At 38.6% G+C, this 13833-nt stretch overlaps 2 protein-coding genes across 5 annotated transcripts in view; one reads left to right on the top strand and one right to left on the bottom strand.

The window, feature by feature from the left end:
• Positions 1-6543, top strand: part of TTC37 (tetratricopeptide repeat domain 37) — an 81434-nt gene extending 74891 nt beyond the window's left edge. For all 4 annotated transcript variants that reach the window (XM_034773986.1, XM_034773988.1, XM_034773987.1 and 1 more), the window contains 3 exons: positions 2222-2352; positions 3854-3977; positions 5653-6543. In XM_034773986.1, coding sequence (XP_034629877.1) covers positions 2222-2352; positions 3854-3977; positions 5653-5730 — 333 coding nt within the window. In that variant the 3' untranslated portion in view covers positions 5731-6543. The remainder of the gene's footprint in view (positions 1-2221; positions 2353-3853; positions 3978-5652) is intronic.
• Positions 6544-9025: 2482 nt separating this feature from the next.
• The window catches only part of FAM81B (family with sequence similarity 81 member B), a 51160-nt gene continuing 46352 nt past the window's right edge, over positions 9026-13833 (bottom strand). Inside the window, 1 exon segment of the mRNA XM_034774137.1 lies at positions 9026-11477. Within this exon segment, the coding sequence (XP_034630028.1) occupies positions 11344-11477 (134 nt within the window). The 3' untranslated portion in view covers positions 9026-11343.

Raw genomic sequence — 13833 nt, 5'->3', positions numbered from 1 at the left:
CCACAACTGTTATGATAAAATGAATTAATTTAAAATGTAAGCCATCTGCTGTTAGCTATCTTTTGTAATCTCCTAGATGAAGTCCTTCCATAAACTGTGGGAAACTGTAAGACTTTCGTTCTCTTTTGTGAACTACTCCTCAATAATTAGCAGAAATGGTATTCTCATTTCGTGCTAACCTGGATGTGAATAAACCTAATACACTCTAACTTTAAAAGACTATTGATTGTTCTTAGACTTCTCTCTCCAGGAATATTTTATGTCTAAAGGAAAAATATATGGCATAATCAACTAAGACCATTAAGCTTTATTTTCTAATACTAGATTATTAGTTCTGTCATCCAAACTGACTGTAGTATAACTTCGTTTCAAGACTCTTGCATCACTGAACATATGACATTTGTATGAGTTGCATTCATTCAGTCTTATTATTTATTTTCATTTTTATTGCACTAGTGCCTAGAGATTTCAGTCAAGTTTGGGGCACAATTGTGCTGTTTGCTGTACAAACTCATAGATGGTCTTTGCTTGAAGATCTTAGAGCCTAAGGAATGTCATTCTAACCTGTCTCCCTAAAAGGATCAGATGAAAACAATTACAATGATAGCATAATACGTGCCTTAAAGAAAATATAGGTCACTTTTTACATGCTTTTTCTAGAGATACTGAAATGCACACTATCCTCTTGCAGCAGTACTAGTGCTAAACTTCCCTAAAAATGTAAAGGTATGTGGCTTTTTGGATCAACTATGCCATAGGAGAAAGCATGTTTTCTTTTGTTAGGGCTATTCGTATGCTGTAATTTATTGTGGGTTATCACTTCACTAAAATAGGTTGGGAAAACACTAGCGAAATGATCTACCCTAAAATAAAAGCAAAAGCATCTTCTCTCATGCCCAGAATGTTTAAAAGAGGAAACAAAATGAGTTTCCTTTACACCAAGTAGTTCAGCTAACTGATGTATTTTGAGTACTGGAAGAAGTTCTCAAAGTATAGGAAACCAAGTAAAGCTCTCTTCCTGATGAGTACGAGAACCCCATGCCTCGGGGAGAAAGGGTTATCTGTATGGGAATGTTGGCCAGTAGTGACCCTGCTACATCTCACGTGATTCTGCCGTCCTGGCTGGTGACTTTGCTCTTCATTTGTAACTGCCCACAAAATATCTCTACCATGGCAGAACCTGGTGGTGCACCCAACCTACATGTCACTAGGTATTTATGTAGAGGCCTTTACATGCTTTAATTTCATTGAAAGGGTACAACTCTCACTCTTGCTTCAGACTATTTTGCACAAGATTAAAGTATGACATAATTAAGACTGTTTTTTGTATAGTGTATTTCATACTGATCAGTCTTCATAGCTGATTAAATTCTTTTGAAGCAAATAAATCAGCTTTTTAAACAAACCTTTCGCTACCCACATTCTCTTGGCATAACCAGAGCAGTTTACAAGACAGTTTCTATTACATAGGTTTGTTTGCTCAGCTTTATCTTTAGCATAGTTGAACCCACTTAAATTGCACCCACTCGGGGGCAAATTCTGGCACATTTTGTTGTCTTTAATTATTTCACTTAGATGTCAGTAGCATAATTGCAGTCTCTTACAGTCTTGAATAATCTGTTTCTTATCTTTCCTAGTGAAAACCTGTGCACTTCATATAAACATTTATATTTTATTGTATTTTCTGTCATGCAAAATTTTTACCAAATACATTACCGTCTCTCAGTAATCTAATTCAATGGACTTGCCAAATATGAATTGCTGAATAGTGGCTCCACTAAATAAACATCAGTTTAGAGTTGCTGTTTAACTTACGATTTTCTCTTTTGACTCTGTGTACCTGTGAGCATTCAATGTGGATAAATTCATCTCTCCAGTGTAGCCTTGCAAGCTTTCATCGGATATACACATGCATCCTTACTATAATAAAGTAATGCTGTTTTACTTTCCTGTTAATAACAACTCTGCAGATGAATGGCCAAGTAGAATTTTGCAAGACGGCTGCAAAAGTACTGAAATAATGCAGTTCTGGCTTTCCAGCCCTATTATACCCTGAGACTTGGAAATCTAATTTACCAAACAGGAAAGCTTAAGAATTAGCAAACTTGCAGAATTAAAGGCTAATCATGTGCAGATGATATGTGTGCAAACAAATATTATCTTTCCCCCAGTGAAACATTTTGGCTAGTAACAAGTTTTCTTGCTGTCATCTTGCTGATAGGCTAACATTTCAAATGATCATTGGCCATCCTTGGTTCAGGAGGCAACAACTGAAGCCTTGAAACTTTCCTTCTGCCCACTGGCTGTTCTTCTGCAAGCGCTGTTACAGTACAATCGCAAAATGGGGGCAAGGTATGTGTTCTCTTTAATAGTGTACCCCATAAAAACAATGTCTGGTGAAAGTGAGTGCAGGTGGTTTGCCTTAGTTCAGGGGTAGGCAACCTATGGCATGCGTGCCAAAGGCGGCACGTGAGCTGATTTTCAGTGGCACTCACACTGCCTGGGTCCTGGCTACCGGTCCAGGGGGCTCTGCATTTTAATTTAATTTTAAATGAAGCTTCTTAAACATTTTAAAAACCTTATTTACTTTACATACAATAATAGTTTAGTTATATATTATAGACTTATAGAAAGAGACCTTCTAAAAATCTTAAAATGTATTACTGGCACGCAAAACCTTAAATCAGAGTGAATAAATGAAGACTCGGCACACCACTTCTGAAAGGTTGCCAACCCCTGCCTTAGTTCAACTTTAAAAGCTGAAAAACCAGTTGAAAGCAGGGAACCAAAGCAGTAGTATTTATAGTTGGAGTCTTTTATGGTATCAAAGACAGCTACAGCTTTTGGCTAAGCTTTTTAAAAAACATTTAAAATATATTTAGTTTATCTTTTTTTGCAAGAACTATCTGATGAGTATTGGTTGAATGAGATGGTAGCAGTGAGGCAGTCTCATTCCAGCATGTGCTGCAATTCCATCCAGTCTCAAGTGAGATTCAAAACAAGTTTCTGACCCCTTTTTTCCCCATGACACATATTTGCAAAAATAGGAATGCTGGTACCAGTGCACTAGCCAAATTCTAACTTGTGTAACCATATTCTGCCTACCTGAATTTCCCCTTGGATGTCACTTTACTGACTTTTCACTTGCCATAAAATTATATAATGCTGTTGCAAGCAATTAAACAGTTGTTTCACACTAAAGATGGACTATAATGCGTGTGTTATACACACTGGTTATACAAATACATTTTACTAAAAACCTTTTTGCTGGTCACAGGACTGGTGTTCTAGTAACTGCTTCCCTAAAAGCAGCTGTGATACCTTAAAGGTTTATATTATAGTTATTAAACAAGAGCAAATGCCTTTTAGGATTTCAGCAGGGTAGTGCTGCCCAAATTGAGTTTATGGGCAGCATGATGCACAACATGCTAATATAGCAAACATTAAAATTCCATTAGTGTTGAAATAATTTTTTGGGTTACTACTTGTAGCAGAAGAGTTTACATTTTCAGGTGTACTTATAGAGGATTGTTCTCAGGGTAGTTATTATTCTAAGTGGAAATAAAAATAACTATGAATCATTATGTACATTCTGGACATTGAGAGGCAGTGTTGGACCCACAATTGGGAGAAGGGAAGTAGACGTAAAAATTGGTGATCTTGTTATCAACTGTTGTCATCGGCTGCAAGACACGTGATTGCTCATGCGAATTTTATCTAAGAGGACAATTTGGTTTAATTACTACAATTTAAAATAATTCTGACTCTTGCCAGGTTATACAAAACAAGAAAATTGTTAAATGCAACAAATTTCTAGAGATTACTCGGTATTAAATTTTATTTTTGTTCCTAGGGAGACTCGTCGAATGTTGGAAAGAGTGGTGTATCAGCCTGGATATCCAGAAACCATAGTATCAGTTGCACGCTGGTACCTTCTAAGACATTTATATGCCAAAGATGATTACGAATTAATAGATGTAAGAGTCAGTCTATTTCTATACAGATATATGCAAATACCAATCGTGTTGACTAGCTTTCTATGCTAGTTCCCCTTTATAGAAATATTTATGGGGTGTGTTATGGAATATTTCCAGGATTTGGGAAGCAAAAGCATAATATAATTCCAGCTTTGTGTGGAGTCAGTGATTCAAATCAAAGCTGCACCATGACTGTCAGGCAGTCAGCATAACTAATTGTGACTGAGACTGGATGCTGGCCAATTGTGCACTTCCATCTTGTTTAAGACTGAGCTCTTACAGTAAAAAATTGAGTTTTTTTAATCTGATAATTTATTTAAATACTACTTAGACTGTCAGCCCCAACACAGATGCAGACATAGGTCAAGACAGAATGGGGAGGGGGACAAGGAGGAGATTTGTTTTAATTACACTTTTTTTTTTTTTTTTTGCAACTTTCAATAGTAAAGAGTAAACGTATGCATGTCTCCAGCACATCCAAAATAGCACTTGAACTGCTCTCTAAACCTTCAAATTTTACTGTAATATCAGAAGCAAGATATTTGCTAACTGTGAATTTTAAGGAAATGGTGTTGAAAGTTCCTGTTCCAAAATGTATTAAAATTTTAGACCACATCTGGGGCAAAATTCTTCTGAGTTCCCTGCTTAGACATGCATTATGGGACACGTGATAAAAAAGAATTGGCAATCGAGTTCTTCTGAACATGATTCTGGTGTGGATTCGTTGTACTCCGTTCTGAGTAATCATTACTAGCGAGAAAATAATGTAGAGTTTGGCTAAGTGACCACGGGGAGTGAGGAATGCCAGGCAGAACCTATGAACATCTGTAAAAACACTAAGCTGGAGAGATCTTCTTGAATAGTACAAAGGCCTCAAGTCATAGAATTAAATTCAGAGTGGGAAACCCTAAACTGTCAGGAAAAACTCCTGACAATGTTGTATAAGTAGGCTGTGAGAGAGCCCTATCACATGGATCATATATAAAGTTAGACCTACCAAACACCCATAAGGGCCCTGCAGGGAGCAACCCTGCATTGACAGGCCATATGACCTCATTGGTCTCTTCTATCTTCAGTATCTTCCCTCCTGTCAGTGAATCACTTAGTTGGAAAAGTATCAGAGGGGTAGCCGTGTTAGTCTGAATCTGTAAAAAGCAACAGAGGGTCCTGTGGCACCTTTGAGACTAACAGAAGTATTGGGAGCATAAGCTTTCGTGGGTAAGAACCTCACTTCTTCAGATGCAACCCACGAAAGCTTATGCTCCCAATACTTCTGTTAGTCTCAAAGGTGCCACAGGACCCTCTGTTGCTTTTTACAGATTCAGACTAACACGGCTACCCCTCTGATACTNGCATAAGCTTTCGTGGGTTGCATCTGAAGAAGTGAGGTTCTACCCACGAAAGCTTATGCTCCCAATACTTCTGTTAGTCTCAAAGGTGCCACAGGACCCTCTGTTGCTTTTTAGTTGGAAAAGTGACCTCAGCCCTAAGCAACAAATGATGTCTTGCATTGCAGTGGTTGCAATTTACTTTTTAAGGCATTAAGCAAACTATTGCAGAATACTGAAATTATCCCATTTATGTCTGGATATTTGGGTTGCTTGGGTTTTTAGGGGCGCTGAATAGGAGAGACCCAAATATTTGAATATCACAAATAACTTTTTTTTCCCCACAGGCACTTGTAGCGAATGCCAAAGCTAATGGAGATACTAGATCTCTGGAACTAGACAAGAAATTATCAGCATCTGCCTAGCATGGACTTCTTTCAGTGGGCCACCAGAAGGAAAAAAAGGAAATTTGTGAAACCTAATTCACGCCACCTGCCAGCAAATCTGTTTTTGGGGTTTTTTTTAAGTGAAAATCATTTTTTGTTAGACAAAAGCAAATTGCTTTAAAATAAATATTTTTTTACGATGGACACTGCCATCAACCTGTTTTTCCTTTACTTAAAACTCAAGTTCATTTAACTTGTATTTTTCCTCACTGATACATTTATGTTGTGCTGCTGCAATGGAGAATCCATTTTTTTTTTTCTGTTGGAGTTTACAGCAGATGTCCATGCTCCTCACATGGACATTGCTTATCATTTTGCACTTGCAGTGGTGCAAAGCAGGATAAGTTTCTACTTTTTGAAACAAAGCCTTAAATTGTCAAAGTAGTATGCAAATTTATATTTTTAAGTTATTCCCAACTGTTGTAACTTGCAGAAATCTAAGCTTTCAATAATGTTCGTTATATTACAGTTGGGACTCCAAATACATTTGCAACTCCACATGCAGTGGCGGGAAGCAAAAAAATATTTAACACTGCAACTGATTAGGTTGCAGACAGGAGGAACTGGATTTCTACAACATACTCTGGTCAAGGGAAATATAAATAAGTAAAACTGAGATTTTGCACAATGAGCCGATCCATGGTTATATTTATAAATGTGTATGGCAATTTGTATTTATAATTTTTTGGTAACCCTGCTGTTGACTGCTTATTTGGATTAATCATGATAACAGTTCTTGATGCAATTCTGCCCTGTACTTCCAGGTAATCAAAATAAAACGCAATGAATCTAGTCTGAGTGTTTTGTTGCAAACAATTAGGAACTTACTGTATGCAGCACGTATGTTTAAGTATGTGCTAATTTTCAAGTTTGAACAGGTTAGCTGGCCTGTTGCTCTTAACTTACTCAAGGGAGGAATGGCAAGGGTCTTCTACTATTACCTTCTCCCACACACGGCCATGTAAGACATTTTCCTTAAGGTGATTGGTCAGATAGTTAATGTGAACTGAAGGTAGCTCTTTGGGGGGGCGAGGCAGGAGAAGAGTAATTGCTCCTCTCTCTAGGGTCCCACTCTCCCTTTGCAAGCTTTGGTTCTTGGCTTAAACTTCACAGGGACTGACTAGGGATCTGACTCTTAAACTTGCTTGCATACATCAAGTAGTGTTACACTATCACTAGCTAACATCCTGTTTCTGCCCACTCATTTGAAGTTTAAAAAACAAACAAACTCACAATGTGAATTCCGTGCCTTTATGGTTCATATCAGTTGTCATTTTAGCAATAATCCTGTAGGATGATCTCATCACTTTATTTATCAGTAGATCTAAGATTTTAATAATTACTCTGACTAGGGCATTGTGGCCTAGGGGGCTCCTTGCATTCCTCCATTTTTTCTCTCCCACAAGCCTTCTGTATGCCACCCCTATTTTCAGGGGCTCTCTCCATTGCCCTTTCCCCTATGCCAGGGTCTGTGTGTGCCCTCATGACATGGTCCTCCAGTCTTCCCATCAGTGTTTGTGTCCCCATACCAGGGGTCTGTGGACACCTATTTCCCCCACAGCCCACACACCATTCTTATTTTGTCTTTATCCAACTTTCTTTCAGCATCATCACTTTCAAATTGTATTGGGAGGAGGTACTGTTATGCAGGAATGTGTTTAAAGGCTGCCCTCAACCCGTTTTTTGATCTATAGACCATTCTAGAGGTGGTTGGAGCTGCTGGCTTTGCTAACCAGACACCTGAGAGGCTCTACCTTTCCCTTTCTTTCAGTTTTATCACATTACAGGCAAACATACAGAGAAATGCTTCTGAGTTGAATGTTAGACCTTCCTTCACTCAACCAGTAAATCTAAAGACCATGTGTATTCTAATGTCAGGGTGAGGGAATAAGAGAATGAATGTCTCCAGTCTGTCATTAGCCTTACTTATCAATCATATAATGTCAGTAATAACTGTTACTGGACCAACTTTTGTTGGTGAAAGAGACAAGCTTTTGAGCTACACAGAGTTCTTCCGGACTGGGAAATGTACTCCATATCACAGCAAAATACAAGGTGGAACAGATTAAGCATAAGGAGTTAACACATGTTGCAAGAGATGGTTCAAGATGAAGTAGGCAATTAACACCTCTGCAGTCATAGGTCAAAGGAAGGTTAGTGGGTTACAGATTGTTGTAATAAGACAAAAACAGGGTCTCTAGAGAACAATCTGTCCCACCTTGTATTTAGCTGTGACACTGAATACCTTTCCCAGACCTGAAGAAGAGCTCTGTGTAACTCAAAAGCTTGTCCCTTTCACCACAGATGTTGGTCCAATAAGAGACACTACCTCGCCTACTTGTCTACCCCATATCATGGGACCAACATTACTACATCAACACTCCCAATAAGTCATCTGTCAGTTGTAGATGTTCTTCATGTATTAAAATTATACATTAGCATTTCATCAGACAGCAAAAGTTACTTTCAAACTAACAATGCTGTCTCCTTTGAATTAGAAGAAACTATTAGTTGATATTTCTAACCGGATAATTTTATAGCCCAAAGGAATTTATTATACACATTGAAGAAAGAAAGCGAGGTGTAGGTGGTGAAGATAATGTGCAAACTGTTAAGGGAAGGCTCTAATTTAAATTAATGAAATCCAAGAAATATAAGACAAAGCAAGTGTGCAGCCGCCAGAGGTAAGGGTGTGCAAAGTGTCTGCTGTGTCCTGTGCAAATGAATTCCAGGTTTGCTGAGGGTGGGATAGGTTTTAGCACTTCGTTCATCTGTAGATCTCAAAGAACTTTACAAATGAAGGCAAGCAGAACCCTCATTTTACAGATGGGGAAACAGCCATAGTGATGAAGTGACTTGGCCAAGGTCAGTGGTAGAGATGGGAATAAAAAACCAGGTCCACTCATTCCTAGGCAGGTTTGCCTGCATCTAGTGGTGCATACTGCCGTCCTTTAAAGCAGAAAGAGGGTGAAATCCTGGCCCTGGTGATGTCAAAGACAAAACTCCCATTAACTTCAATGGAGCCAGGATATCATCCATGATACTTAAACTCCCTCATATACACACAAAATAAAATCAGTTCATGAGAATTTTTTTTTAAAAAAATGTGTATACGCCATCTCTGTGAATTTCCTTTTTAGAGGTGGTAAGCATACCGCCCCTCAATAATACTTTCACCAAATAGGATTTTCTTATTCAAACATTGTTTCACACAAAATTAAATCACAAAACATGACCAGCACACTGATCTAATATATTTAGGTATTCTGTATAGTTTAAATGAAAGCAAAGCATTTGTGAGGGATAGGAACAGTCTTATAACCAATATAAACAGTTTTGATTGGCAAAAAATCAATAGTAACAAATAACTACACCTGTCCTGCATATGGGGTTACGGTTATCTGACACTCCAAAGTACTCTGAGCTGACTGTAGCTCTGGAATCTATCTTTTGGTTTAATGCGATGTAAAAAATAATATTTTAGCCCAAACTATTTCTTTTTTTAAAAGCATAAGTCCTACATTTTTATTGGATGTGAACTTCCAAGATTGGGCCTTGAATTCTGTTACCTGCCTTGCCATTTGGCCAGACTAATCTGCCTTCCACAAAGCCAACAAACAAGGAAGAGCTGCGAACAGCCAGGAACCTTTGGCTGGATGTGAAGATGAGTATGAATTTGATCATGATGAAAAGGTGGCTAGAAGCTTGTGATCATGTCTTTTTGCACAACGACTGCCCAATCAACAATAGCAATACTGAAGCTCATATAGCACGTTTATTTCACATGAGATTTTAATTCTAAATTATGTCTCAAACTTGCAATGTGATTGCAAATCAATACTTTGGACAAGATTACACCTGCCTTCATGCTAGAGCACAAAGGAGCAAGTCTGCACACCTGCAGCCGTGGTCTTCCCCTTGTGTCAGGTTTAGGCTCTGTGTAGGATGCTGTGGATCAAGCCAAATATCTGTGACATAGTGTGCTACTTTGGAATAAATTCCTCAGTGGCCCTATATTTTGCCATAACTTCATGGCCCATACAAGTAACATTATAGCACCTACTAGTGTCACTTTCATAGGCAGGAAATAACATGAGACCTATAGGATGAGTTCAGAAAACAGCTGGGTAAGGGTCTGTAGAAGTATATTAGGATTCCAGGTGGCACTATAGATTTTCTGCTGTTCCCCAAAAATGTGAGACACACAGAGTGATGTGATCTTAAAGGGTTGCCAAGATGGGAGCAGCAAACAGTGTTAAGTGCAGACACCTGTCTCATAAGAGTGGTACCTGCAAGGCCCAAGATGAGTCAAACTTACCAAAACTGAAACACAGAAGGACTGCATTTGACATTGGTCACTATTTTTGTTTTTACACCATTTCCTGTTGTGATTCTAGTTTTTTGCATATACTATAGAAAAGGAAGGTTTCCTTGCAGCAAGAAAAGTATATTTGTTACTGAATTGGATTCTCCTATTATCTGTACTGAGGCCCCTTCATCAACCATGCTGTTAAAGAGGCTATGCTGGGCCCCTGCCTGAGGAACTTTTCCCTGTGTGCTGACCTAGACAAACATGGAAAACCAGAGCCGCTAGGATTATCTGAGTTCTGTCCCATTTGATTTGCTGGAGAGAGGCTCAGAGACAATGAATTTATCAGTTGTGCGACAGAGTATCTACCACAACTGCATTGTGGTCATTCCCCCACCTCTCCCCCGCAAACCCTGGCAAAACTGTCTCTGATGTCAGTGGGACTGGAATTTAGTGTGTACTAGTGCCTTAGAATTCTGGAACCTGAATTACCAGGTAAACTTATTTCAGGGTTGTTTCCTTTTTTAAAGTTGAAGCAGATAAAAATGTATTTAAGATTTTATTTTACCCACTTTAATAATCAAGAACCTAGGTATAACCATCACCTTCTTTCCATGAACCAGAAAAGCAGCTTGGAAATAGATACCATATTTCTGATAATGCAAAAATTATCATAATCTTGCCTTTGATCCATCACTTGCACCAGTTTCCTTAGCTGCATAGAATGACTCAACTTCTCTTTTTCTCCAACCCAAATTACATTGCAGTAAATGTTCTGCTATATTCTAGAGAGACTGAGGTGAGGATTGCTATTCTTCCTTCAATTGCCATTTAATATTAATAGGCTTAATGTATGTGCATAGAGCAATACTGGGAGAATTTACTAGGCCTAATTTTGATTTTAGTTGCACCAGTGTAAATCCAGCATAATTCAGACCAGAAGTGGGCTTGTTATGCTTAAGAATTTCAGGGAGTTAAACAGACAGGTGCATCCTAAAAATCCCCAAATAAGAGCTAATTTTTTGTGAAATATTCTTTTCAAATTTGTCAGTCCTTAATATTTATTTTCTTGCCCCACTGGCCTTGCTTCAACATATTAAAACAAGACAAAATCACCATAACTGATTTTCTTTAGTGTTGCACTAGATTATGAAGATTCTACTATAAAATATGATTTAAGGATAGCAGTAACATGCTATGGAGACATGAGATTTTCTTTGTTTCAGTCTTTAAGCCAACAGTCCTGTTAGGTTGAGAGAACAACTGCAAATGCTGGAAAAGCCTCAGTCTTCCTGAAGTTCAGTTACCTTGCATCGTATTTTTTTAATGTCTTTCTGGAATTTCTTTTTTTCTAGTTTCAGTTTTGTCGTCTGTATTTGTTGGAGTGAGTTGAGAGCTTCATGAATGGACTGAAATCCTGGTGTAAAAATAGGTATATTTAGTTAAATTATGGTCAAAGGCTTTTATGCAACCCTGCAGTAATTAGCTACTATTTAATCTAAAACCCATTAAAAGCATTCTATCTAATCTGTTTTATTGCATGTCATGGAGATGGCTTTAGCATTTTAAATGATAACCTCCTTGTTATTGGAATCATGTCTTCCTGTGCACTGGGCAGCACCAAACATACTGGCAGTGCTCCCAAATTACAGCAATAGTACCAGAACCTGCATCACATTTATTGAATGTGAAAATTGAATTCTATATGATGTCCAAAAACTTAACAAAAATGAAGTCCTGCTTGTTATTGAAGTTACCTTTCTCCAGCTGTGCAGTTTCACTGTTAAAAGCATGACTAATGCACTCTTTATCCAGTAACTGATTTGTAAGTCTATAATCACTACTTTTGGACCCATGAAATTCTCTAATCACATTTACATACCCCTGGGAGCATTGCTACTGCAAGTGACAGTATGTCAGGAGATCCCTGCACTTGCACAGAGCACCCCCCTTGAAGTCAAGGGAGCTGAGTGCCTTTGCAGCAATCATCCTACATGCTATCAATTGCAGATGTAGAAGCTAATCCGATAGTTTTAGCCAGCAATACTGTAAAGTAGGCAGAGCCTCTCTCAGGGCTCACCCTCAGGCAGCTTCAAAGCCCTTTCCCTCTTTCTAAAGTCTTTTGGGGTTGTGGTAAGTCTTGGGGCAGCAGAAGTTTGTCAGCTGTTTCCCTTTCAGCTCCTTTCCTTCTGGTTGCCACCCCTTCCTGTGACCAGCTTAGAGTGACCAGACAGCAAGTGTGAAAAATCGGGACGGGGATGGGGGGCATGCGGGGGAGAAATAGGAGCCTATACAAGAAAAAGCCCCGAATATTGGGACTGTCCCTATACAAATCAGGACATCTGGTCACCCTAGTCCAGCTCTCCTTTTTAAGCTTGCTTTCTCCAACTTGCACAGCAGGCTGTGCAGCCATGTCTATTTGATAAGGATTGAGCCCAGAGGAGCTTATTAGCCTTCTTCTGATTGGGATGGGGTGTGCTCCATCACAGACAGAGTTGCTGTAGGGCTGGTGTCTGACTCAGACAACTCATCATCTGTTAATAGATGGCAATGTCAGACAGTGAATATAGTTCAAGTTGGGATACATAAAATTATTTCATTTTAAGCAACTGGATGCTAAACTTTTAGCTTTCGTGTGTCCCCTGCAGGTAGTGGAGTTCATGCCAAGAAATCCGACACTGAGAACAATTCGGAAGGAGAGCTAGTCTTGGAAGTAGTCACTATTTTATAATACACTCTGTAGTATCATTAAGAATAAAAAGATAGATAGTTTTGATGGAAATCATACATGCATTTTTGAGACAGGATAAGGGGGAGCTCAGATACTACTGTTTCGAGGGCCTAATATGTACCTAAGTAAATATATAAAGAAAGAGGTTAGAGTTGATAGCTTCTATCATTTCTGAAATAGACAAACTTCCAAGGATGCCAGCTTTTTTTAAAATCAACAATGTTTAATTGTAATGTGGCTATCTAGAGACTGGAAAGTTTTGAACAGTTAGATTTATCCATCCCTGTTCGCAAATTACAGGATCTCTCAAATTGCAAACTAACTGATGTTTGCTCAATTTGTCAGAACAGATGTTTGATTTTCTTGCTAATTAACATCTTAACTATAGTTTCCAGCTAACCGTCCTCTTAGAACAGGGCAGCCCGGGGGGTGGGGAGGAGGGCAAGTGGGGCAATTTGCCCCAGGCCCCACAGGGGCCCCCACAAGAATATAGTATTCTATAGTATTGCAACTTTTTTTTATGGAAGGGGCCCCTGAAATTGCTTTGCCCCAGGCCTCCTGAATCCTCTGGGCGGCCCTGTCTTAAAAATAAAGTGTGTACATGGTAACATGACAGACTGTCACTTTTTCTTTTTTGTTTTGAAACTGTTGTTTAATATGGAGTTCATTTTATCAATGCAACTCTTCAGATATGATTTAAGCAAGTAATTGCAGAGTATTTAAAGTTATAAAAAATCCAAACAGATCTCTCTCATATTTCAGACATTTCCAAGATATCTCAGCTTATACACTGTATAAGCACCAACAGCAGCTATTGGGACAGCATAAAAATTACAAAGAAAGTGCTTTCTTCTTGCGTTTCTCCCGTTCTTCTTGCTCTTCTTATTTCTTCAAAAAGAAGAACAGGAGTACTTGTGGCACCTTAGAGACTAACAAATTTATTAGAGCATAAGCTTTCGTGGACTACAGCCCACGAAAGCTTATGCTCTAATAAATTTGTTAGTCTCTAAGGTGCCACAAGTACTCCTGTTCTTCTTTTTGC

This window comes from Trachemys scripta, chromosome 6 (assembly GCF_013100865.1).
Source record: "Trachemys scripta elegans isolate TJP31775 chromosome 6, CAS_Tse_1.0, whole genome shotgun sequence".
Lineage (NCBI taxonomy): Eukaryota > Metazoa > Chordata > Testudines > Emydidae > Trachemys > Trachemys scripta.
Note: the sequence above shows the minus strand (reverse complement) of the source record. Positions and strands in the feature narration are given on the sequence as shown.